This window comes from Anser anser (assembly GCF_964211835.1).
Source record: "Anser anser genome assembly, chromosome: 1".
Lineage (NCBI taxonomy): Eukaryota > Metazoa > Chordata > Aves > Anseriformes > Anatidae > Anser > Anser anser.
Genome location: NC_139720.1, coordinates 32,878,417 through 32,904,059, shown reverse-complemented (window position 1 = coordinate 32,904,059; position 25,643 = coordinate 32,878,417). Strand labels below are relative to the sequence as shown.

General features: G+C 38.7%; 1 protein-coding gene across 5 annotated transcripts in view; it reads right to left on the bottom strand.

The window, feature by feature from the left end:
- TMEM117 (transmembrane protein 117) overlaps nucleotides 1–25,643 on the bottom strand; it is a 218,338-nt gene that overhangs the window by 109,263 nt on the left and 83,432 nt on the right. For all 5 annotated transcript variants that reach the window (XM_083850210.1, XM_083850211.1, XM_083850209.1 and 2 more), the window contains exon 4: nucleotides 10,656–10,755. In XM_083850210.1, coding sequence (XP_083706336.1) covers nucleotides 10,656–10,755 — 100 coding nt within the window. The remainder of the gene's footprint in view (nucleotides 1–10,655; nucleotides 10,756–25,643) is intronic.

Sequence of the window (25,643 nt, the reverse complement as noted above, 5' to 3'; positions counted from 1 at the left end):
CCACCCAACTACCTACCACATCAGTTAGGACACCTGTATATGGTGTTCAGCTTCATGAAGAGAAGAAAGAGGTCTTTGTGTGTTTTGGCAATGCTAGAAGCAGAGACGCTTTCCAGAAGGAATGTAGCCTGAACTGCAATTGGAAAGTGCGCCAGCGATGGAAAGAAACTCCAAAGCAATCTTGTAAGAGGCAGCTTGCTGTCACCATGGTCAGTCTCAGCAAGCAGGGTCTAACTTTTTGCATTTGTCAGCTCTTCATAAACATTGTGGGAATTTCTGCTGTTGTCAGTTCAAAAAAGAGACATCCATCTTGACACCTCAGCCCACAGATATGGAGAGAAGGGGGGAAAAACAAGTATGTTAATTTTTCTGACTGTGACAGAAATTGGAAACTTGAAAGCACAAAGAATTTTAGATTGTATTGTAGAGGTATTGCATCCAGGAAGAATACCTAGATATGTTCCACCGCAACGCTGAGCATAGCAGGGTACCAGAAACTCTGCGCTCACTCACTGAAGACTGTTGGGTTGATTGCTACCAGGTGAACCTTGACTGACCATCAGCAGACTTTTGGTCCCAACAGAAAACTGATCAAGATTCAGATCTGAAAAGGGAGTGAAGAACCTGGCATAGGACTGAGCTGAGAATCTGGACTGCTTTTCTGATAATTAAGAGAATCTCTTTAGCCAGCTTGAAACAGCTGTGTTCTTGTGGTAAGACCATTCACCAACTGCACTGCTTGGTCTGGAAGCAGAAATCCGACATTACTTTTTGATTTCTAAGGCAAAGAGAACTACTATGAATTAAGCCTAATTTTGCAAAATCCATTCTCGGGCCACTCCTCTATGTTTTCCAGTTCTGGGTCAAAAGTAAAGTACATCAGAGTGCCTAGAACATCAAATGCAGCATTCTCACAGGATCTTTAGGTTGTATTCGTATATCGACAAAAATGACTGATAGTTTTCAGATTACTGAAAATGCTTAAGTGCTACAGGGAAAATCTTCTCAATTCATATGGTTTAAATCAACTAAAAATCAAAGTGTTTCATTGAGTTATTAATGATACATAATTAATCAGCAATCAGTGAACTATATATTTGGGATCAGTGCCAGCACTATAACTGATAAGTCTCAATGCCCGACACCAAATGTTAAACATTTTTGAGACCCTTCTATGACTAATCCCCAAATCAACAAGTCAGCTCAAATCAACACACATGACATACACATAGTCAGATGCTCCTGCTTTATGTGTGCCCATCATTCCCTAAAATTTGCTGATTTATACACTGGAGAAAGAGCATCCCACAAAATCACATACACGCACTCAAGGTGCAGGTCCCTGCTTGGTGCACGGTGTACACATGAAGCCCACTTATTGGAGGCAGGCTGTTCGTGGTATTCAAAAGGGAGGATGGTCTGCCTTCTTGAATTCTGAGGTGGAGCTGATGGTAGTCTTCAGAAGAAGAAAATGCTGAGGCTTTTATTGATAGATATACCGAGCACATGTTTTAAAGCCCAGAAAATGGTTATCTTCATGCAACAGACACCTGCTGTGAGGATGAGCTGAAAGAAGTCACTTGCTGGGAAAGTGACAGGGATGAAGTAACACCTCTGGCAATGCCTGGTCAGAATTCAAATGACAAGGTAACAGGGGAATACAAAAAAAAGATCAAGCTTGAAAAGGCAGATAATTATAATCTAGAGCACATGAACAGATGGCTACACCATCAATCAATGAATAAATAATAGTGCAATCTGACTTGATGGGATGATTGGATGAACTCAGATGACACCAGGCACACTCCACCTTATATAACTAGATACCAGCCATGAAGAAAAGCAGGATATAGCACATTTGTGCCCTACAGAATTGAAAATACAAAATTAGTAGTCTTGTATGACTGGGTGTATGAACACCAGTTGTGTTGATGACTTTACGTGTAGGTTATCAATGAGATAGAACGAGCTACAGAATGGCTCTACAACTGGCCAGTAAGAAGGGGGGGAAAGCAAAAACAGAAATGCAAAAGAACAAGAAGAGCAAATGGCATTGTGCGTGCTTCTTTGAATGGAAAGAAGCACGTTGCCACCAATGTCGCTGTTAGTCACACTCCTGTGCAGCCCTACCAAGTGATTTTAGTAATGTGTCACCCACTTTGGTCCTTCCATTTCATGCTTCGTAGTTAAATTTCATTTCCACTACTGAAGTACAGTGGAATTGTTAGCTATACAGTATTTCAGATGCCACTGCAAATTCAATTACAGTTTTATTTTGTCATTTGATATGTCAGTGGAATAGAAACAATCAAGAAGATTGACACTGATCATAATCTGAATTGTCATGCCCAGTCCTTGACAGAGGCATGAGTTAGAAAAGGTGTCAGTCATTCAAGACTCCTGACTCTCCAAAGTATCATGGAACAAGTGCCAAGATGGTGGAGTTTTCTCTCCTTGTAAATAAAAAATAAATAAAATAAAATAAAATAAAATAAAATAAAATAAAATAAAATAAAATAAAATAAAAATAATAAAATAAAATAAAATAAAAAAATAAAATATTACGCTTTGCAGAACAGTATTTTCTGGAGAGAAGGATCACTTCTAAAGACTCACTTAATTTAAGAACTAACACTTGTGGCTATGCTTTTATAAGGGAGATATGTACAGAATCTCAGAAACTTCATTATTTTTAATGATCATGTTACATTTTCTTTCAGCATTTTTTAAAGCAGTGTCCTAGCCTATTTTAAAGGAGGTTTCATCTTTTAGTCACACTAGTATTTTATTTTCTATCTATTGGCACTGCAATAGTTTGGTGTTTCTGTTATTTTCTGCAACATGCTAGTATTTGCACCATCAAGGTTGCTCACTTTGTTTGAGCATGCCCAGTTACTTCATACACATTATGAGATGAAATAAAAACAAAGAGGCAAATCAACCTAATTTCTGCATAGTGGCGATGAATCCCTTGTTCCTCTAGGATGTCAAAATAGGTAGTCACGTCTCAGAGCAAATGAGGACAAGAATAAGCTACTGTTTTAATGGACACAAGGGAAGCACTTCAAAATCATTTAATAGCTTGTTCTTCTATTCTACAAATATTTTAGAGGATTGCAAAGGCAACAGTCAAAAGTAAATATCTCCAAATACTGTTAAAATTCATGCTAATAGTTTTGCAAAGAATGATTTAATGGCAATAAGTAAACACCTATTCTTATTACAAAAATGAATACAGAATAAAGCAGAGAGAGCATAATCTACAGGTACTGGATATCTACCAGAAAATAAAATCAAATTACCAGTTTACTAAAGTATAATGTATGGGCTACATTACTTCACCCTGCACTGTATATTACTGTAAAGCATTATGCTGCAAGTTTATAAAGGACACACTAGCATTTACAAGGTCAAAATGAAGAGTTAAGCAAGTATATATTTGCTGCTGTTAAATACTTCTATCCTAAACTAAGGCAGTTATATTGTAGCCACTGCCTGTATAGCAGGGCAGCAGAGAAAAGTTATATATAAGCAAGAAGGCCAAGAGGGGCCCAAGTTAAATGACTTAAACATCCACAGGTTCTTGTGTCCAAAACGATGATTCAAAAAATAGCCACCTAACAATGGAAATAACCAAACCTTGGCAAGATCCTCCTTGTCCAGCCCTACGAGATCCAAAAGGCTGTGTGTTACACAGAAAAGAGAGGTAATTTATCAATGATTGATATTCTCTGAAACATATAATCCACACACATATTCAGAATACAGGTTTTAGCAGAGACAGAGACATTTCTGTCTTCAGAGTAACATTAACAGCCGTGTTCAGGCTCTGCTGCCCCTTCTGTTATATGCCAGAATATTTGTTTGAATATTGTCTTTGTTTCATACAAAGTATTTTCACATTAATTTTTGTTCACCTACAAAACCATGTGCAGGCAATAATATTAAAGAGTTTTGAAAGAAAGGGATAGATGAAATGAGTGAAAATGAGGGAAAATGTGTATATCAATTTTAACTGCTAGGAAATAAGCTCTCTGTCTTTCACCGAGAAGCCACACAAAGGTGGCTCCAAACTGTTCTACACATTCATAGCTCCTGAGCTGGGACCATGTCTTTCATACAAACAGCACATTCAGGGCCACTCAACATTGTCTGAGTATTTCTTTAATGGCAGCAGGGAACACTGAGGCTGTGAAAGGAGTGCTAAGTGGCTGGCTCTGTAAATATCAGGAACGGAGATATTTCAGAACAGGATTACTGAATGAGGTCAACAAAGCACGTGGATAAAGGAGATGTGGTTGAAATAGCCTAACCTGAATTTTTTAAACGGCTTTTGAAAAATCCCTTATCAAAGGCTTCTATAGAAACCCAACAGTCAGAGCTTTAGGGAAGGTCTTTATGTTGATAAATAACTGGTTAAAAGACAGGAAACAGGAGGTAAGTAGGTTAGCCAGACAGCTCTTGCAATGGAGGGAGGTCATTAGTGGAGTTCCACAGGGATTTGTGCAGGGGATGCAGTTGTTCATCATATTCCTAAGTAACCTTGTGAAATGGGTGAGCAGTGAGGTGAGAAAGCTTTATAATGATATTAAGTTATTCACAGTAATAAGGATGATGACTTGCTGACTGTGAAGAACTGAGAAAGGTCCTTATGGAAGTAAGTCCCTAGGCAATAAAACTGCAGATTAAATTCTTTGTAGATGAATGCAAAGTGATGCACAAGGGGCAAAACAATTCCAGCTTCACATATGAAACAAAAGCCCTCAGCTGACCATTATAGCCCAGCAGCAAGATCTTCAGGTTATGATAGATAGTGCCGTGAAAATGTCATCTTAGTGTCCCATACTGTTCCATAGTGCCCTCCTCCCCCATCCTTCCCCACACTAATAGGAGCTATTAGGAAACGAATAGACAATCAGAGAATATCACAATCAGCTACAGGCTACAGCTACTAGCTACACCATCACCAGCCATGTAGGACGTGTTAATCTCATAAAATGGGAAAATACAAGAGCCCCCTTCATCATGGAGTGAAGATAAAAAATGTCTAATAAAGAAAAATGAAAAGAATGGAAGAAAATACATTTTTTTCAGCACTAACAGAGCCAGAACATGTAACAGGGTGAAATTTGTCCTCTGGAATAACAAACACAGAAAACCTGGTATGTCCAAAACCAGCAGTAAAGTACATCTCCTGGAGCTTTTTCAGTTAGCACTGAAAATCTCAGAGAACAGAAAATCTTACTCACAGAAGAACAGATAAGCTTTTTCAAGGCAAGCAGCATTCCATTACAAGTTACATGTTATGATATATAGCCATGATCCTTCAGGGGAACTTAATGATGTGTCTCTGAGGCCTCAGAAGCTTCACACACCCAGGGAAATTGTGTGTTTGGGGTCAATATCCTGTTCCACTAATAACGAAAGGTAGGTGTGGATTCACCACTCAGTAATAACCTTTTGAAATTCCAATACTATGTCCTCACAAGAAGTCTTGGGTAGGTCTCTTCCTCCATATCCACCCATCCAAGTGGATAGGAAGTGTGTCTCTGTCAGTCCTGAACCAATGGGTCAGTGGAAAAAGTGGTGACCTATCATTCTTCCATCCAGACCATTGGAAGTACTACTAGTTCTTCTGCTAAGATGGTCAAAGACAGAAATGGTGCTAGGAGCATTCATGGTCCCAGGTGAGGGAAGAGTCCAACTGAAATTAAGTGAATTCATCAGAAAGAACAGCCAGAAATTCTGACAGTGATTCAGCTTACACTCTGGGACACCATAACAAGTACTGCACTAAAGCACAGTGTTGAGAGAAGTCGTAGTTTCTCCATTTAAAAAAAAAAAAATGAACAAACAAAAGCACGGGGGTACAGATTTAGTAAATACTGGTTTGATAAAAAATAAACGAAACCATCCCTTGAGTCTATCATTGCTCCTGATGATGTGACTCAGAGGAGTCTCTGTTGCTCAGTGATCTCTCAAACCTTCTTGAGTATCATCTAGCAGTTAATGAGGAAAAAAATAATTTCAGTTAAATTACTTTGCAGCAGGAAGGTAAACGGGAATAGGATGCCCTGTCAATAGGATCAGCCCCTGATAGACTCATGAAGTTCACTGTCAGTCTCTGGCTGAAGTTGACTGCTTCAGCTTCTTCAGCTTTTGATAATACTAGCAGTCAAGGTATAAGGACCTTGTTTGCACTCCTTCACACATATGTAGGGCTTGTAGGCAGGGATATGTCATTAATCTAAGCAGCAATGACAGGTGGTAAGCAAACCTCTCAATGTTGTATGAGCACCATTCATAATGCAATGCTAATCTTTGGAGAGCCCAAAGAGCCATCACCCAAAGTGGAGGACAAAGTATTGACAGTCTAAAAGCCAACACTGCCTGGAAAGAAGCAGGGAAGCAGAGTGTTCCAGCCCACTAGGAAGTTGCAAGGAACAGAGGAGGCTCTGAGTGTACTCTGCCCTCTCTGTCAATATTCAGTGCCACCCACTCCTTTAGGTAAATTTTGAGCATGCTTTACCACACATGCTCAGGACTTGGTCCTCACAAAACCACAAGTTTTTGTAGCAAGTTGCTCATTTTTACAGAGACGGTCAGGAGGCCACCTAACTGTAATCATCAGAGATTCTGCCCTGGCATGAGTTCTTTCCCCAGCCTGCTCACACTCTCCCAGATGAAAGCCCTAATTTTTAGTTTATAGGCTTGTCTGGGTGAAATCCAACCCTTTTTTTTTTTAAAGCTATCCCACTGTGCCAAATCCTGTGGCTTCTGCCTCAAAAGCACTCCCCAGGAGAATAGTATGCATTCTATTTGAGCAGGAGACTATGTCAAAGCAGGTACTTCCCTGGCTTCAAAGAAGAAAAAAGATAGGCAGTTAGTGTATTGAATCCATTCCTCTCTTTGCAGACCTATTTAGAACATCTAACACTTCCTTAGAAGTTCTTGTCTAGAGGTGCAATGGAGAAGCTCTTGTGCACCTGGAGCATGGCCCCATTCCCATTACACAATGGAAAAAATGTTTCCGATTTTATTAGAAATTGAGTCAGACTCTGTCACCAAGCTAGTCAGTGAGCAAGGAAGTGTTGAGGAGGAAGGCTTACTTCTGCCTTTTCAGTCTAAAACAAACAGCAATCCAAAACATATTTTCCCATTTCAATCACTTTCCTGATTTAACAAGCCTGCCCTAGCTGTACTAGGGCAGCATTATTGTTTATTGATTCCTCATTTTGAAAATGTAATACCATCTGTTTTGCTTTATTTACAAACTTTCCTATTAAACAGGGAATAAGATCTTAATTCCAGTATGGTTCCAATGCACTGAAGTGAAGGCAACATCTGCTTTTTCATCTTCAGTTTTGCAGTCTAAAGGGTGGGTGGCTTCCTTGCAGAATCTTCTTAAACATTAGGAAATAGAACCACTGCTGTGGATGTGAAAATGTGTAAAGGTTCCGTAACAGCCTTTCTTTTTTCCGTTTCCAAACAGGATTGGAAGACTCCATAACTGCACAACAAAAAGAGGGCCTGTGGCTGCTGGTCAACAGCCAGCTGAATGTGAGCCAGGTGGCCAAGAAGGCCAAGGGCATCCTGGCCTGCCTCAGAAATAGTGTGGCCAGCAAGTCTAGGGAAGTGATTGTCCCCTTGCATGCAGTACTGATGAGACTACACCTCAAATATTCTGCTCAGCTTTGGGCCCCTCACTACAAGAAGAGTGATGAAGCTGGTGAAGGGACTTGAAAACAAGACAAGAGGAGTCACTGAGGGAATTGGGGATGTTTAGTTTGGAGAAGAGGAAGCTCAGGGGAGACCTTATCGCTTTCTACAACTACCTGAAAGGAGGCTGCGGTGAGGAGGGTGTCGGTCTCTTTTCTCAGGTGACAAGTGACAGGATGCGAGGCAATAGCCTCAAGTTGCACCAGGGGAAGTTCAGATTGGATATCAGGAAGAATTTTTTCACAGAGGGAGTGGTCAAACACTGGAACAGGTGGCCCAAGCAAGTGGTGGAGTACCCATCCCTGGAGGTATTTAAGAGACTTGTGGATGTCGCACTAAAGGAAAAGATTTAGTGACAGGACTTGGTAGGTCAGGTTAGACTTGATGATCTTGAAGGTCTTTTCCAACTTAAATGATTCTATGATTCTATGATTTTATAACACGTAGTAATTCCAGAGAAGACTCATGTTACTTTGATATTGTTTCCATCCGGGGCTTGACATGCAGAAAGTCAAGCAAATTCAAACAGTATAAAGTATAAACAACATGGCTATTTATGTTCATATAGAACAAAATTGCTAAAGTTAGGCTGTGTGAGCAATTTTCACCAATGTACATGCTCTCCACTGTTCCTAATACCTTTACACCTGACACTGTATATTTTTGATGTTCCTAGGCTTAGCAGCCCTTAAAAATCGTCATTTCCATAGACTGATTCACACACTTTGTCTAGAGATTTGCAAAAACTGCCCACAGAATCACAGAATCATCTAGGTTGGAAGAGACCTCCAAGATCACCCAGTCCAACCTCTGACCTAACACTAACAAGTCCTGCACTAAACCATATCGCTAAGCTCTACATCTAAACGTCTTTTAAAGACCTCCAGGGATGGTGACCCCTCCAGTCTCTCCCAGTCTCTCTCTCATTCTTTAGTGACAACTCCGTCCTCCACTGGAATCTGATTTGGCACAATCCAAATTTTCCTCCACTGCTGAAAAGACTTGAGAGGGTTTTGAGTACACAGGAAAGGGAGGATCAGAAGTCTCATGACTCTTGAATCAAGCCATTTCTATGTTTTATAAAGTGCTGCATGTAACAGGGTTTTTTGTTTGTTGGATTGGTGGTGTTTTTGTTGTTGTTTTGTTTTGTTTTGTTTTGTTTTTCCTTGAAGGAAATGAAAAAAGGGGGACTTAATAAGTGTAATATTACCTAATGTAGTGTGACTTACACAGACTCTGCTGTCGGAACTCTAAGTCATGTATGTCTGATGAACATGACCCCTCTCAATTCAGCTTAGCTTATGCATCAACTTTACTTACACAGTTGTATAATGCTGTTGAAGCCCATAAAATAAAGGGTCAAGTTAAAGGCATCCAGAAGTAGCCCTGAATTTTATTACTGATTCAGAAAAAAAACACATTAATGGTCAGTATCAGTCAACTCACCAACTCTGCAATGTCCTTATTGTAAACTTGCATGTACAGATGGTTTGCTCTGCGCTTGATTTTCATGGCCGCCATTTCACAGAGCATAATTTTTCTTGGACAAACCACTGACACATACTAAACAATATGCCAAAAAAAATCCTTGATGCTGTTTTTTTTCTTTTCTTTTTTTCTGTCTGTTGTACAGTATGTTCCAAATATGTGGAGGATAGAAGATAAATTGATGTAAACTCAGACTCCTCTTCTAAGACTATTCTTATAGTTTTATAGACTATAGCCTTAGAGTCTCACAATGATTCTTATTTGAAACCATTCCTATAGTGTTTTTTCCTAACACATACCAGAGCCCTAAAATTCATACACCTTGGCTTGTTCCTTTGCTAACATCATAGGTTATTACAGTCACTGGCTACATCCAGTGCTTAGATTTTTTTTCCTTCATGTTTATATGATAAGTGATATACATTCATCATCAGGCAATGTTCCCTGTTTTAATGAACCCCCTTAGAATTATGTTGATCATTTTGAATAAACAAACTGAGTTATCAATGAATCACTAGGGAAGAAAATGATTTAGATTAATTAAAAACAAACCTGAAAGCTTAAAAATCATGAACTCCTTTCCCCAGTTTAAATGAATGTCATACAGACTTCAGTTACTAATGTAACAGTCACAATTGTTATTTCTTACCAACACTAATCATAAAATCTAATGTTACTTAAAAAAAAAAAAAAGAATTCATTTTTTATTACTTTGTGTTTAAGAAATGTTTTTCCCGAACAATAAAAACACATTTGCATATGCTTCATCTTGTTACCAGTTAACTGTCATTTTCTGGTTCTTTTTCGCTAAGTAGGTAATTGGACAGCCAACCTTTCAGGAAATAACTTTTTTAACAACTATAATCCAAGTGAAAAGCAGCCTCATAAACACATCTAATCTTTTGTAAAAGTTTATTCCTCTAAAGCTGTAAATTAAAGACAAATTTGATCTGATAGTTTCAATTCAAACAGGCTACCTTCAAATTCTGAGAAGTAACAGGTTTACTTTCTTTCCCCTACCTCCATTTCTCTTTATCACATCATTCAATTAATTGTAATTCTTTTTCATCTTTTTCATTGGACTTGTTTTTCTTAAATTATTACTCTCAGTTTCACCAGATTGCCAGTTATGATATAAGTTCAGAGCAAAGAAGGGCTAGTGACTGTGCTGTCTTTACATAAGTCAACGGCAAAATTCCCCCTCATAACAGAAGGAACAAAGTGATGCCCCAATTCATTTCAACTCAAACTCTTCAGGATTCCCAGCTAATTAAATACCCTGCCATTATGGCACTTTGTCATTCGTCTTTTTTTTTTTTTCTATTTCTGAGTTGAAACACTTGAATACTTCAAGAAATGGAATTTCTCCATTCTCCTCTCCTCTTTTGCTTGAAACACAAAAATTTACTCCTTCTTTTTCTTTTAAAACATAATATTGTATTTCTTACCATCCATGCTGTGACAAAATCTCCCATCCAAGTCCCAACTGCAGCTACCTTCATAAAATTTTCATTCCTGATGCCCATGTAGTCTGTTATAATGTATGCACTGTGGAAACAAGAACACAGACTGTAAGCTAAACACGTTGGCTTAATGCAGTTATAAAGAATTTGCTTTAGTGACAAAATTTATGATTAACTGTGAAAGATTTCCCATTTCCTGCATAATCATTTTTTCCGCTAGATCTGAGTCTTGACATAGTACTGAACTAGGATGGGTCAATTCCAATTAGAAATGGAAATGTGAATCTGATTTTACAGCCCACATCTCTTTTGAAGGTGCTGAAATAACTATAGGCAAAGGCTTTAGGATTATAAATGGCTTCTAGAAATAAAAATAATTTTACAATTTTTACCTCTTTCTCTGTACAAATGGAATTGCAACATTCGCAGTATTGGTGACTTTGCAAAATCTTTATGATGAAAAACGAAAATCTTTAACTTCTCTTCAAAAGCTAATTGAGTCACTTGACTTTTAACTCTACCAGGTATACAAATATATGTTTCTAAACACAAGAGTGCGAGCAATAGAGCATTTCAGTAAGAAGCCATTGTTTCTTGATATATATAATAATGTATTTCCGTACATAAATTTTATTTAAATCCTAAAGAACCGCTTTCATTCTGTTTAAATAGTGCAATAGATAGGATTTAAAACCTTACATGGTAATTTGACCTCTACTCTTAAATTCATCATGAAGATAAAAGGACAGTTAAGGAGATAAAATTAATTGTGCTGGATTAAAAATTCTTTAAGAGAAAGCACAGCTTTTAATGTAGTCATATCCTTGGCTAAAAGGCTTTTACAGTATTTAGGAAGACACGACTCCCCTCAGGAGCTAACGCATTGAATAATTATAGCCATTATATTTTAACTTTCCAAGTGATATCTGTGTTTTCAAGATACCTGGAAACACTGCTTATATAATGCTATGCCTATTTAAGGATATGCACAACCAACTCAGTTGCATGTAACAACTTCTTTGAACATTGCATTATTCAAACCTTACCATTATTATATACTCAGTGTTGTAATTTCTAGGAGCTAGGGGACGATATCTATGCAACTGGATCAGTGCAAGTTGACCCCTCTGTCTAGAGCAGTCTTATTAAAATCAAAACTTTTGATCAGGATACAGGCTCTTGTTCACACAACTACATGTACAGCACTGAATCACTACTTAGATGTAAGTTAGTAAGTTGTAGAGTATAAATGTTAATGTCAGTGAATGGTTTCATGACAGATGTGTAAAATGACATACTCTAATGGCTCTTTTGATTATACACATTTGGTGACCTTGTAGCTAATATGTTACTAAAAAAAAATACCAAGCATTTTTTTAATCAGTTGAACATCTAATCAGTTGGCTTAGAGTTTCTGCTGGAATGAAAATAATAATAAAATGGAAAAAAAAAAATCCGAGCTATTTTTAATCATGTTCCATGTAGCTAATAAGATCATTGATACTCTAAATTTGTCACGTTGCTAATAAAGATCTAAGAACGCAAAAGCAGCTATACTGGGGCAGTCTAAAGCCTCTCTGTTCCAACCTCCTGTCTCCAAGAGAGGGCAACAACAGATACCTAGGAAAGACTGTAAGAGCAGACAAGCATACACTTCCCAGATGCATTCTCCCAGTCTCTATAACTGGGAAACAATTGGAATTCTTTTTTTTTTTTTTTTTCCTGCATCTTGGTTGTGTCAAACTTGTAACAACTTGTTAAGCTGAAAAATAATCAGGTCTGCATTCCTTAAGGAAGTGTCTCATAAATAAAAAAGGCACAATGTGAACATCAGCTGTAAGAAGTAGACCCCAAAAGCAACCTGAGTATCTTTATCATTTTCATCAGTGTGAAACGCATGCAGAAAAACATAGTTCTCACCTTTTTTTATTCCCATTTCTCATATGCATTATACACTCTCATATGCATTATACATGATTACAGGTGTACAGAAACTGGCTGAACGCTTGCACAGCACTGATGAAAACCAGGCCACTAAGGTAACTCCTATAGCCCATTGCATATAGTGAGCTGACCACAGCCACCCACGGCAGGATGATGTATACAAGACAGGTTATCCAAAAAGGCTGAAACGCAACTGATTACTGTATATAGGTATTAAGAAGTAGAAGAGATAACAAACTAGAAATAAACCTTTTTTTTTTTTTTAACAGAAATTGAAATTCTCCATGTAGTCACTCGTTTTCACTAATGTTAAAAGTATCTCAAGGCTTACAGTAAGGTTGGACAAGGTGGATACAATACTCAAATACATAGAAAGGACTTGAAAGCATCAGATCATCCTAACAAACCTTTCTGAAATTTGAAGTATGAAGATTTGAAACATGAAAGCATCCGAGAAGCCTAGTATAAATTGTGCATCATAATCTATAATGAATGCCACAATTAAATATGCAAATTGACAGAACTTCACTTAGAGTTAAAATGACATTATTATGAAGAAACTCATAAGAATGTCAGCTGTGTATATTTTAAGTGCATTTACTGATTAAAATAAAATTACAACTTTTTATGGACCATGCAAAATATTTTCAGGACTATCCCTGCCTTGTTAGGAATAGTAATGAAATACACTTCTATTTTATTAACTATTAGGGAAACATCACTCCCATTTTTAAAAAGGGTAGAAAGGAGGACCCGGGGAACTACAGACTGGCGAGCCTCACCTCTGTGCCTGGGAAGATCATGGAAAAGATCCTCCTGGAAGCAATGTCAAGGCACATGCAAGACAAGGAGGTGATCAGAGACAACCAGCATGGCTTCACCAAGGGCAAATCATGCCTGACTTAGCTGGTGGCCTTCTACGATGTAGCGACTGCATCAGTTGACAAGGGAAGAACGACTGATGTCATCTACCTGGACTTCTGTAATGCCTTTGACACAGTCCCACATGACATCCTGGTCTCCAAATCAGATATGGATTTGATGGATGGACCATTCAGTGGATAAGGAATTGGCTGGAAGGCCACATCCAGAGAGTGGTGGTCAATGGCTCTATGTCCAGGTGGAGGCCAATGACGAGATGTGTCCCTCAGGGGTCTGTCCTGAGACTGGTACTGTTTAATATCTTTATCACTAACATAAACAGTGGGATCAAGTGCACCCTCAGCAAGTTTGCAAATGACACCAACCTGCGTGGTGCGGTTGATACAATACAAGGAAGGGATACCATACAGAGGGACCTGGGAAGGCTTAAGAAGTGGGCCCACGTGAACCTAATGAGGTTCAACAAGTCCAAGTGCAAGGTGCTTTACCTGGGTCGGGGCAATCCCAGACACGAGCACAGACTGGGAGAAGAACTCATTGAGAGCAGCCGTGCAGAGAAGGACTTGGGGCTTCTGGTGGACAAGAGGCTCAACAGGAGCCTGCAGCACGTGCCTGTAGCCCAGAAGGCCAACTGCAGCCTGGGCTGCATCAACAGAGGGGTGGCCAGCAGGGCGAGGGAGGTGATTGTGTCCCTGCCCTTGTGAGGCCCCACCTGGAATACTGCATCCAGGTCTGGGTCCCCCAGCACAAGAAGGATGTGGAGCTGTTAGACCAGGTTCAGGGGAGGGCCACTAAGATGATCAGAGGGCTGAAGCACCTCTGCTATGAAGAAAGGCTGAGAGAGCTGGGGCTGTTCAGCCTACAGAGAAGAAGCCTCCAGGGTGACCTCATTGCGGCTTTACAGTACTTAAAGGGGACTTATAAAAAAAAGATGGAGGTGACTTTTTGCTCAGTCAGATTAATGACAGGACAGGGGGAAATGGTTTTAAACTACAAGAGGGGAGATTTAGATTAGAGGTTAGGAAGAAATTCTTCACTCAGAGGGTGGTGAGGCACAGGAACAGGTTGCCCAGAGAAGCTGTGGATGCCCCATCCCTGGAGGTGTTCAAGACCAGGCTGGATGGGGCCCTGGGCAGCCTGATCTAGTGGGTGGCAACCTTGCTCATGGCCAAGGGGTTGGAATCAGATGATCCTTAAGGATCATCATGGCCCTTCCAACCTGAGCCATTCTATGATTCTATGATTAGCATTACATCCCAGTCTCTGCAGTATTATTTTCATTTAAAAACACAAAGAGGAGATGACTTGTTTTTTAAAATATGGATTTGGGGCTGCTAAAAATGAAAAAAAAAATAATCCACTTTTAATTCTCACATTTTAATTTCATGCAAATGAGAGTAACTGACATTTTTTAAAAAGCCATGCTTGCCTCATGATGTAACATGGGTATTTATTTTACCAGTAAAAAAATATATTTTACAAAGTAAAATTAGTTCTATTTTGGAAAAAATCCCCAGAGTTTTCTCTCTTTTAGCTAGTGATCAGAGCAGTTTTCTTTAACTGGTTACTCTGTTTCATGGCTAGGACCCAGGTCTGCCAGGAGGGTTAATGGCTGTTGGGTTCCAGATAGCTTTCATGGTCCACCTGGGTTTTATATAGTTTGTCAAAAGGATTCTGTTTGTTTTGCCATACTCCAATTCTGTAGCAAGGTACATTCATATTACGTGAGCAGCACAACCTAAGAAAACACTGACTGGAAAAACTCAGCAGTTAAAGCTCATAACAGAGCAAAAAGCTCTTCAGAAACAGAGAGGATAACTAAATAATTAAAGGCTGAGGAGCCCATGCTTGTGAATTCTATAGATAAAGGACAAGCTTGTAACTGGGATTTGGGACAAACCCACTATTAATCTTTGATAATAAAACTGGAAGCTGCTAAGCAATGGAAACTGCTCTTTCCAGGCCAAAGCCTGTGGAAGGCAGACCGCCTTTTTCACACAACAAGATAAAGCAAAGGAACCAAAAGACAAAATAAATAAATAAATAAATAAATAAGGAAAAAGGGGAGACAAAGTAGAAAGACATAGTTCTAAAACAGTTCCAAAAACATCATCATCAGGTGATGTCTACATCCATGTTGTTGCAAAAGGTAAGTTAATAACAGGCGATCAGAAAACAATGTACAAGCACAACGTATTTCATCACTTTTTGGAGTTCGTACCAGAGTATGCCCAGAACAGACAAAGAGGGAAACAACAGCACTACACCCAGGGAAATTTTTCAAAGAAAGGGAAATTTCAATTTTTATTTAATTTTTTTTAAAGATGGATGACACTTCAGCAGCCGCCAAAATGACTAACGGCCTGAAAGTACACAGAGCATTTTTAAGATAGATACAGATGTACAAACCACAGTGATGCTATCAACATTGTTACAGGCACTGAAAGAAAAGCCACAGATGAAGCTCAAGGCTGAAGTGGTGTCTTCCTGACCATCACATGAATTTAGACACTTACTTTTAAGCGTAAGCCAGTGATCCAAACTCTCAATGAAGCCTTAATCAAGATAGTAAGTGAAGATTAGAACATGATTCGTCCTTACCCTACTGTAGACATGCTAGGTGAAGGATTTGTATACCTTTTGTTACTGCAGGATTGCTAGCATGTCAAAACACTAAGTTCATATACCAAAAGCCATTGTTAAACCTAGGTGACTACATCATTGCAGGTGCTGTGGCATATCCTGGTCTCCAGCTGATAATCCAGATGGATCTGAACTCCAGTAAATCCCGTGACACATCAGACAATCCAGACACATCTGAACTGAACCTAGATCTAAATGGACTTCAGTGAGAGTATTGACACTTACGGGAGGTTGTAGTTGCCTCAGTGTAGGTATTTAATGCCTACAGTGCATTGGTGCATCTTAACAATCCTTCAGATGACTTTTTGCATACTCCAGAGTATCTAAGGCACAGGGCTGGCACATAGCACACAGCGTGTTTTGTACAGAGTCTACAGGAACAGCACCCATGGAGTGGTAGCTTGAGGCTCTTCCAAAAGGAGAGCAGGCCTAGGTGTCTTATCTTATGAAAAGTGATCAAAAGTCTGTACATGTTCTGCAGTCTGATACATGCTGTTCTGAGGCAGTTTTATTAGCTGGCATTCCCCCTAAATAGTCAATTATCTATTGAATTCATCTTCTTTGGTGCACCTGACAAAGTGGAACTTGCTGACGATGGCCAACAAGTGACAGCATGGGGGTTCACACAGTCTGAAAAGATGTGTATTTTGACATATCACCGCAAGCTTCTTGATTTAACAGAGGCAAAGAGTGTCAGAATAGCTGAAAACACACAAAAGACTGTAGATACAGTTCCTCATCCATATTTTGCACTCTAAAATGACAGAATGGCAAATGAGAAACATGGTAGCACTTTGCTCAGCTGAAAAACTACCCCTCTGCTGCCAGAAACTAGAACAGGATCTGGCAACAGGATCTGGAACAGGAAGATGCTAAGAGACAGGATCTGCTGACCTATAAACTGGCACATCATAATGAAAGTGGTGTTAACACATAGCTACCTGCCAACAGTACAGACAGCACAACACCTAGTCACATAGTCACCAACCCTTCCTAGTGAATACCTTGGAGGTACAGACGAAACTTTTTCTATGACACCAGAACAGAGAAAAAAGAGGCACTGAACCAGATATTTGGCTTGACAAGGCATCAATGAGGTAACTGCTACTAGAGGCTCAGCAGGCTAATCTACACAACAAAATGAGGATTCAGTAATGGCTTGACCACAGCAGGGTTCCCCTGAGACAGATCCATGGCACAGTGCAGAACACCTGAGACTAACGGACTGAGGCTGCAGCTGAACACTGCTTGTTGGTAACTTACTTATACATGTTTTCAGAAATCAGGCACCAGAACTGTAATTCTGAAAACTTCTGCTCATCAGCCTACAGGCCCAAGGGCTGCCTAACACACTCTGGGGACTTAGTCTTTCAAGCTCCCAAGCCATTTAAAGCTCCGCTGCTAGGCATGTACATGAGCATCTCACTATCCACAGGAATAGCATTTTGGCTTCTGGCTCACATCCTGTATTGATTGATATCAATAAAGTAGTTATTCCTCCACTTGGTTTGCCTGCAGAGCTCCATCTGTGAAGTGTTTTGCAAGCCTGCTTAGTAGACAAGGCCCATTGAAAAATGCAGCAAACGCTGAAAAACTCAGCAACCACATTTCTGCCCGTTAATGTAGAGAGGTGCATGTACCTAACTTAAATGGTAGGAAACACATGAGATACAATCACTCATCGAGGGAATACTGGTTCAATCCCTTTCCAAGTTAGAGAACTGCATCTCACTATCAGAACCCATAAGAAAAGAGGATGAGAAATACATGTTTCAGCCTATTCTGGTGAAGGACAACTGAAGATATATATCTCATACTACAATTGCTGGATTTGAGTGGGGTACCCCTTCACAACTTCCACATATGAAAAAGGAACCTGCTTTCTTCCAGTTTTAGAGCAGTTAATTATAATTTTTTTCATAGTAGTTGGTATGGTGCTGTGTTTTGGACTTAAGATGCGAATAATGCTGATAACACACTGATGCGTTAGCTGCTGCAGAGCAGTGCTAACACTAAGCCAAGGACTTTTAGCTTCTCATACCACCCTGCCAGCGAGGAGGCTGGGGGAGCACAAGAATCTGTGAGGGGACAGAAGCAGGCCAGCTGACTCAAACTGGCCAAAGGGGTATTCTATGAGTCATGCTGAACAATAAAACTGGGGGGAGTTAGCCAGGGGGGCTGCCACTATTTGGCAACTTGCTGGGCATCAGGTGGCAGGTGGTGAGCAATTGCATCGTGCATCATTTGTCGTGTACATTCTATTATTATTATTATTATTTATTATCATTATCCCTTCCTTTTCTGTTCAATTATCTATCTTTATCTCAACACATTAGTTGTACCTTTTTCTGATTCTTTCCCCCATCACACTGAGACAGGAGGGAGGGAGCAAATGGCTGTGTGGTTCTCAGCTGCCTGCTGGGTTAAACCAAAGCAACCTTTTCTAGCCATCATATGAGCCTCTACAGAGGCTACAGAGACTCAGGACAGGAGTCTGGATTAGATCAAAAGCATAGGGTAACTAAGGTGCTTAAAGTAAGTTACTTTAAGTTGAGTAAGTTGCTCAGGTAAATTGGCTTACTAGAGACCTGTTAAAACAGGTTTTAAAACACATTATTGTCCTTAATATAGCTCCTTGGGCTAACGGTAATCTTTGTGAGTGTTGACATACTCCCAGAGAGTTTAGATGTTAGAATTTGATACACCTACATTTCTTTTTTTTAGCCAAACTTTAAATGACACAAAATCAGAGAGCATTAGTGGCTGAATTGAGAACTGAACCCAGATTTTCCATCTCATAGATGAGCAACATTCCCCATCACTGTGCTAAGTGCTTCAATGCAGAATGCTCTACTACTCCTACAGGCTCCGCTACAAAGCCCTTCCTACAGATGAGATAGTCTGAGAAAAACACAAAAGATGACTGACAAGAGAGTTTGACAAATTGTTTGATTGTTCAAATGTATTATACCCATGGGATTTTTTTTTTCATATTTTCCAGGCTCTTTGCTGTTCTTGTGCATCGTGTATCACTACAGGTATATTCTGTTTAGTCAGACAAAACAAAAAAAGGCTGCAGAGAGCATTTAGCATGTCAGTAGCAAATAATGGTTACACTACTCAGCCAAGGACAGGTTGCCTGAAACATTTCTACTGCTGCTGTGCTAACAGATGAAGGCTCACATTAACTTACATCACACAGTCTTACGAACTTCCCTCCACACTCACACACGCACAACCACTGCAGCAGTTTATTTGTAGCCACTTATGCTTCCACTTAAACTCTATAACAACCATGTAAGTTCTTTTACTGAATGACATAAATGACATCAATGACATAAAGGGTTGCCTCTTGCCTTTTTTACAGGCCTGTTTAACGCTATGGGAGAGGATAAAGAGATTTACATGCTGCTAAATGAATTGTTTACTGAGAATTGTTTTAGTGAATAATCAAACAAGTTAAAAGAATTGTCTCATTTTTTTTAGTATCTCTTTTAATAGGCTAGAAAATTTCTGTAAATAATCGACGGGTCTGTAGTATGAGCTGGTACATGACATGTCTTATTTGATTCACTCTATTTGCCTCTACATTATGATATCAAAATAGTTTTTTAGTGAAAAGATCCCAAATGTCCATATGCCCAGGAACACAAACAGAACAACTGTCCTTGGGCATACCCATTTTGAGAGTTTAAATCAGATCTTGACTCACCACTTTGTACCACACCACAGACATACAAGTTTGCAGTCTTAGCCCTTGCTATATGCATATGGAGAAGGGCAGTTGCCTATTTTCAACAAGCTGGTAAACAGCAAGCTAGATTACACACATGAACATTGATGAAAAATGTATACCGAGTTTCTAAAATTTAGAAAAATGTAAATCTGTGGATTTTTTCTTTATATCTAACTTTTTGTTAAATGTTATAGGTTTGCTTCATCTGAAAATGCAGATAATTGTTTGGCAAGCAATATTAAAAAAAAAAGTTACTAAAATTTGAAAATAACTTTAACAGAAACTGAGGAATATAACAGGCATTTGGGAAGTTTAAGTTAGGTTAGATGGTTGAGGGAGGTGATTGTCCCGCTCTGCTCTGTGCTGGTGTGGCTTCACCTCAAGCACTGTGTGCAGTTCTGGGCACCACAGTATAAGAAGGACACAAAACTATCAGAGAGTGTCCAAAGGAGGACTGCAAAGATGGTGCAGGGTCTAGAGGGGAAGATGTATGAGTGGCTGAGGTCCCTTGGATTGTTCAGCCCAGAGCAGAGCAGGCTGAGGGGACGCCTCATGGCGGCCTGCAGCTCCCTCACGAGGGGAGCGGAGGGGCAGGCGCTGAGCTCTGCTCTCTGGGGACAGCGACAGGACCCGAGGGAACGGCATGGAGCTGGGACAGGGGAGGGTCAGGCTGGGGGTTAGGGAAAGGTTCTGCTCCCAGAGGGTGGTCGGGCACTGGGACAGGCTCCCCATGGCAGTGGTCACAGCACCAAGCCTGCTGGAGTTCAAGAAGTGTTTGGACAACACTCTCAGACAGAGGGTCTGATTTTTGGGTAGTCCTGTGTGGAGCCAAGAGCTGGACCCAGTGATGATCCTTGTGGGTCCCTTCCAACTCAAAATATGATTTTATGATTCTATAATTCTATGAACACTTTATTTTCAGGAATCTGCACTCATACCGTGCAGCTGAATGACAAGTAGCCAAAGGACTGTCCTTTCTGCATGGAGTAGGGGACTCCTCATGTTTCACTGAACAATGGAAGACGCTGCAAGAACCTCTTGTGACTTTCGTGACTGGAATGAGACAAGGTGCTTCGCTATAGTTAAGGTTGGATCAATGTTTGCTTTGAAAAGCAACCCTTTGGATGTGGTTTGAATTTGAGACTTGAAAGTCCAGATGAATGTAATCTGCATATGGATGCCCATTTGTAAAGCAATGGAGATATGACATATGACTCACCTTACACTTTGCATCAAACTTATGTTAACTTGAGGTGGAGGAGTGAAACTGCTGCTAAATAGGGTACATTTTTTTTTTTTTTGCAGTACATCAGTACTGTGTGTTAAGTTTTTGTTTTGACATTTTTGTTTCCAGAATTTTGCTGCAGAGACATCAGAGTATGTGAAGCTGCACAGACATAGACTAGAAGGCTACTTCTCTGGCACACAGACTTTAAATGACAATTCTAAATCCAGTCCCATTACCTTTTATATAAGCTATAAGGTTATTTGATTTGGCTTGTGTGCTTGTAGTGCAAGTGCTACTGGTACACGTCTCTTTCTTCAAAGTTATGAGGAAAAAAAAACAAGAGAACTTCATCATTATAAAATGCAGGTCATACATAGTGTGGAATCCCTTAAAGGAAAACATTGTTTTTAATGGACTGGGGGAAAAAATCTGAAAATATAAGCATATTTTCAAAATGTAAAGCCTTCCAGTTCTCAAAATTGAAAATTATCTCAGGGTTGGGTTCGAAATTTAAGTTATTTATTTTTAGAAATATTTAGCTAGATTTTTTTAAACCTGTTTCTATAATTATTCCAGCTTTCTTTCTAAACTTTTATATCATAAGCATTTTCAAGATTTTAATATCTTTTGCTGGTTCAGGACAGAAAATTCTTTTAATTTGCCAAAATTCTTGTGAGACTGAAAAAAGATGTCCAAATCACTTTGGAATAGTATTTGTTTTGCAAGATTTTTCTTTCAAGAAATGTATTTCTACCTCAAACTACAACACAAAATAAAGTCAGGTATTCCTTTAGAAGATTCAAAGCTTAACTACAGATAGGAAAACATTCATCCTACAGTAACAGTCAAGGGAACTTGAAGCTTAATTATATCTGTAAAGTATCAAAATCAATTTACCAGTTTTCTATTTTCCTTTTAATTATTGCTTCACAAGAAACTTCTCATGTTAACTTATGAACCAAATTCAGATCATGTAAGCAAAGTTCTCAGAAAGTGTGTAAAATAGATTGTGTAGGACTTTTAATGACTGTTTTTAATTATCTGGACCAATCTGGGATTTTGCATCATGATCATTAAAATTGTGAATAATAGTTCAAAAGTGTCAAGGTTGTAGAACAGGTGATTCTGTGCCAATATTTTAGAAGTAGTTCTTTGATTTTTTTTTCTCTGTAAAGATAACTAATATTTTAAATGAATGAGTCAGGAACAAGACAGTAAGTGATAACATCTGAAATTGAATGGATGGATAATATGGGCAGAATCCATCTACTTTGCATTGCAGAAGTGCTCTAAAAAAGGAACACTGAGTAAGTAATACCTGAAGAGGAGCTTGTGGGATGTTGGCTCTATTTGTAGAGTGGAGAATGGACTATATGAAAGTTTGGGGGTAAGATGAAAATTTCTTAAGTAGCTATTGGAATATTGAAAGATCCACCAAATAAGCAATTAGTAGTAATTAAATAGAGTAGGTAAAATCACTGAAAAAAAATTAGATTGGAATGAAATTCAAGAGATGATCTTGTCCACCCCCTCATGATAAACAGGGCTAACTGACATTAGATCAGATTGCTCAGGGCTTTATTTGCATAAATTGTTTAAGGATTGATTATTTTAAATAAAATTAATTAAAACATTTATTTAAAACTATATATTTATCTCACAAACAAAGCTTATCCAACTTAAATATCTAAACAAAATTTAAAAGGGTGCTAGAAAGAGAGTGCACTTTACAGCTCACTGCTCTGGTCTTCTAGTTCAGAAGGTCTCTTTTTGTTTTGGGAAAACCTCATCCATATAGTGCTAAAGCAACCAAGTATTTGGCACAGACTAATTCTATTCAAACAGTCAAGATTTTCCTCTCTTTATCCGTCTATTAGAGTTCAATAAAATAAAGTATATGCCAATATACATCACCCCAAACAGTATGGAGAAGGAAGAGAGCACTTCATTTTTTTTTATCACATCACTACAGAGTTAAGTATTTATTAAATATCCTCCACAAAATAAGACAAATGTAAGTATTTTAAAGTAATATGAATAATACAAAAGTTAAACATGCACATAGGCATATGTTATTAGTGCAGCATGAGGGTTTTTTTGTTGTTTTTTTTTTGACATTGAGAGACAGAACAAGTCAGAATGATAACAGTAAAGTTAACTGAAAACTCAATCAATCTTCTATAGGATCTATCTGTTGTATATGGGCAAAGCCTAAAAAGTGGAGCAGAGGCCCTTGAAGAATCTTACTAGTAACAGAAGATGCTTGTGTCTGATGCTCAGCTGATTCCTTCATGAACACTAATGGCTCTTGCACCTGTGCCAGGGATTCCTCCAGTGGGTGCTGGGATCCCTTGGCATGCAAAGATGTTACACACTGAATTTGACAAGGACCATGGAGTGATAATCAATCAGCCAAAATCAGTGAAAATGAAGTGCAATAGGAGAAGCAGAATATCAAAAAATATATATATTTAAAGGAAGGAAGAGAAAAGAGGAAACTGGACTGACTTAATTTGATGGGAGGGAGATGACAAGATGAGCATACGTAAACTCATAAATACATTTCAAGTACAAAATATTTGAAAAGGAAGAAAGGTGAGAGCCAAGAATGGAATTGACATTGTCACAATCCTCTATTGGTTTTAGAAAAGTGTTTAGATTCAGATGTATTTTGCTACTCCTCTTATAAAGACTCAATTGTCCAGAATCTCAGCATTTCAGAGTAAGTTTCACTATGAGAAGAAAAAGAGAGATGCATCCTTCCTTGAAAAGCATTCAACTAAAACCTTCATTTCAGACAAAGGAATATGTGCTTTCTATAATGTTATTTTAGTGTGTCTAGCTGCTTACAGATGCTTTGCTGCATGTGTAGATAAAAGGAGGCTGAAACTACAGTTTGTTCAAGGAATTGGAAGAATTACGTTCAAGGAATTGAAGGGATATGACAGTTTGGAACATCATTATGCAATGGTAGAGGTGAATATGCGGGGTCTTATGAAAAACAAAAATGGTATTAGCATGTCAGCCTTACTATGCTTTTGAAAGAACCAAATCAGCAGAAACAATAGTTCAGCCTAAAAGAGAGAGAGAGGGAGAGACTTTATTCACATGGAAGATGGATATTGCAATTTGATACAGCCAAAGAAGGAACTCTAAATAATGACCTTCTAAAACATTTTACCTGTAAATGTTTTGTTCCAAAATGTTGTCCAAGTTCTACAGCCTGTATACACATAGACGATACTCTCTGCCTAAATCAAGATGAATTAGGAAACTCTCAGATGAGAAAAAGTTATTCTTTAAAGTCATTTACAGGTGCAACAGAACAGGAAATATTTTTCTGTTATGTATGATTAGTTTCATATCTATGGAAGATGACTGGTGCATATCAGTTCTGCTGTAGTCCATAATACCAAACTTAAGATACAGAAACTGTTGGAATTGTTCAGAAATAAAAAATATACTATGCTTACAGGTACTTTTGAGGAAAAATGGAGCAAATAGTGTCATGAAAACTCAGAAGCCAGTCTAAGGATTTGGTTGACTTGTCTCATAATATAACAACAGCAGCAGATTGCAGAACAGATGGAAAAGAACTAGACTTCAAGCAATATACAAATTGAGGAGATTGCTTCTTTACTATATTACTTGAAATTGGTATATAAAGAACAACTGGGTCTAGGGCCAGTCAGTTGACAAGAGCTGGCATATAATCGTGGCAGAGAATTTCACATGGAAAATGAAGGGAAAAAGACAGCCTGTTCTTTCACTCATCTGCCAAAGCAAACACCTTGATTACAACTACTTGACCATCATCTGAATCATACAGAACATACAGCCCCAAAGAGTTCAACACTGGATCTGCTACAGATTTGCTCTGCATTGTGCTTACTACTATATTCTCTTGTCCTTACTCTACTCAGCATTTAAATAAAATTATCACTGAAACAAAGGGGACAAATTGTTTAAGGATGTGATCCTAAAATCAACACAGCTCTATTGCATACTATCCACTTCACAATACAGCTTTCTTTTAATAACTTCAGAATGAATTATCAGAAGATAAGCACGTCAGAACCACACACTGCAAGTGTTTGTTCAAGCACTATCATTTGTAGTACACACACATGGAGAAAAGACAGAAATTGTGGTGTGAACTTCACCCTCATAAAGAATATTCTTCTATTTTTTCCCATGTCATCAAACAATGGAGAGAGCTAGGGATATATATGTGCATATTTGATACCCCTACATTAAATCTTTGGCTATATCTTTAGGGGCAATTAGTTACAAATGCTGGGATTCATATAATGTAAATTTAGACTTTTTTAAGAAGTCTCAATTTCAGATAGTAATTCTAGAATTCCCTAAAACAGTTAATTTCTTTCCATCATCAATGGAGAGGAAATAAGCACTTTACAGATGCAATAGATGCAATTGATCTGACTTATCTTAGACATCTGTACCAGGTCGGCTGGGATGAAGTTAATTTTCCTGATAGCAGCCCATATGGTGCTGTCTTTTAGATGTGTGACCAAAA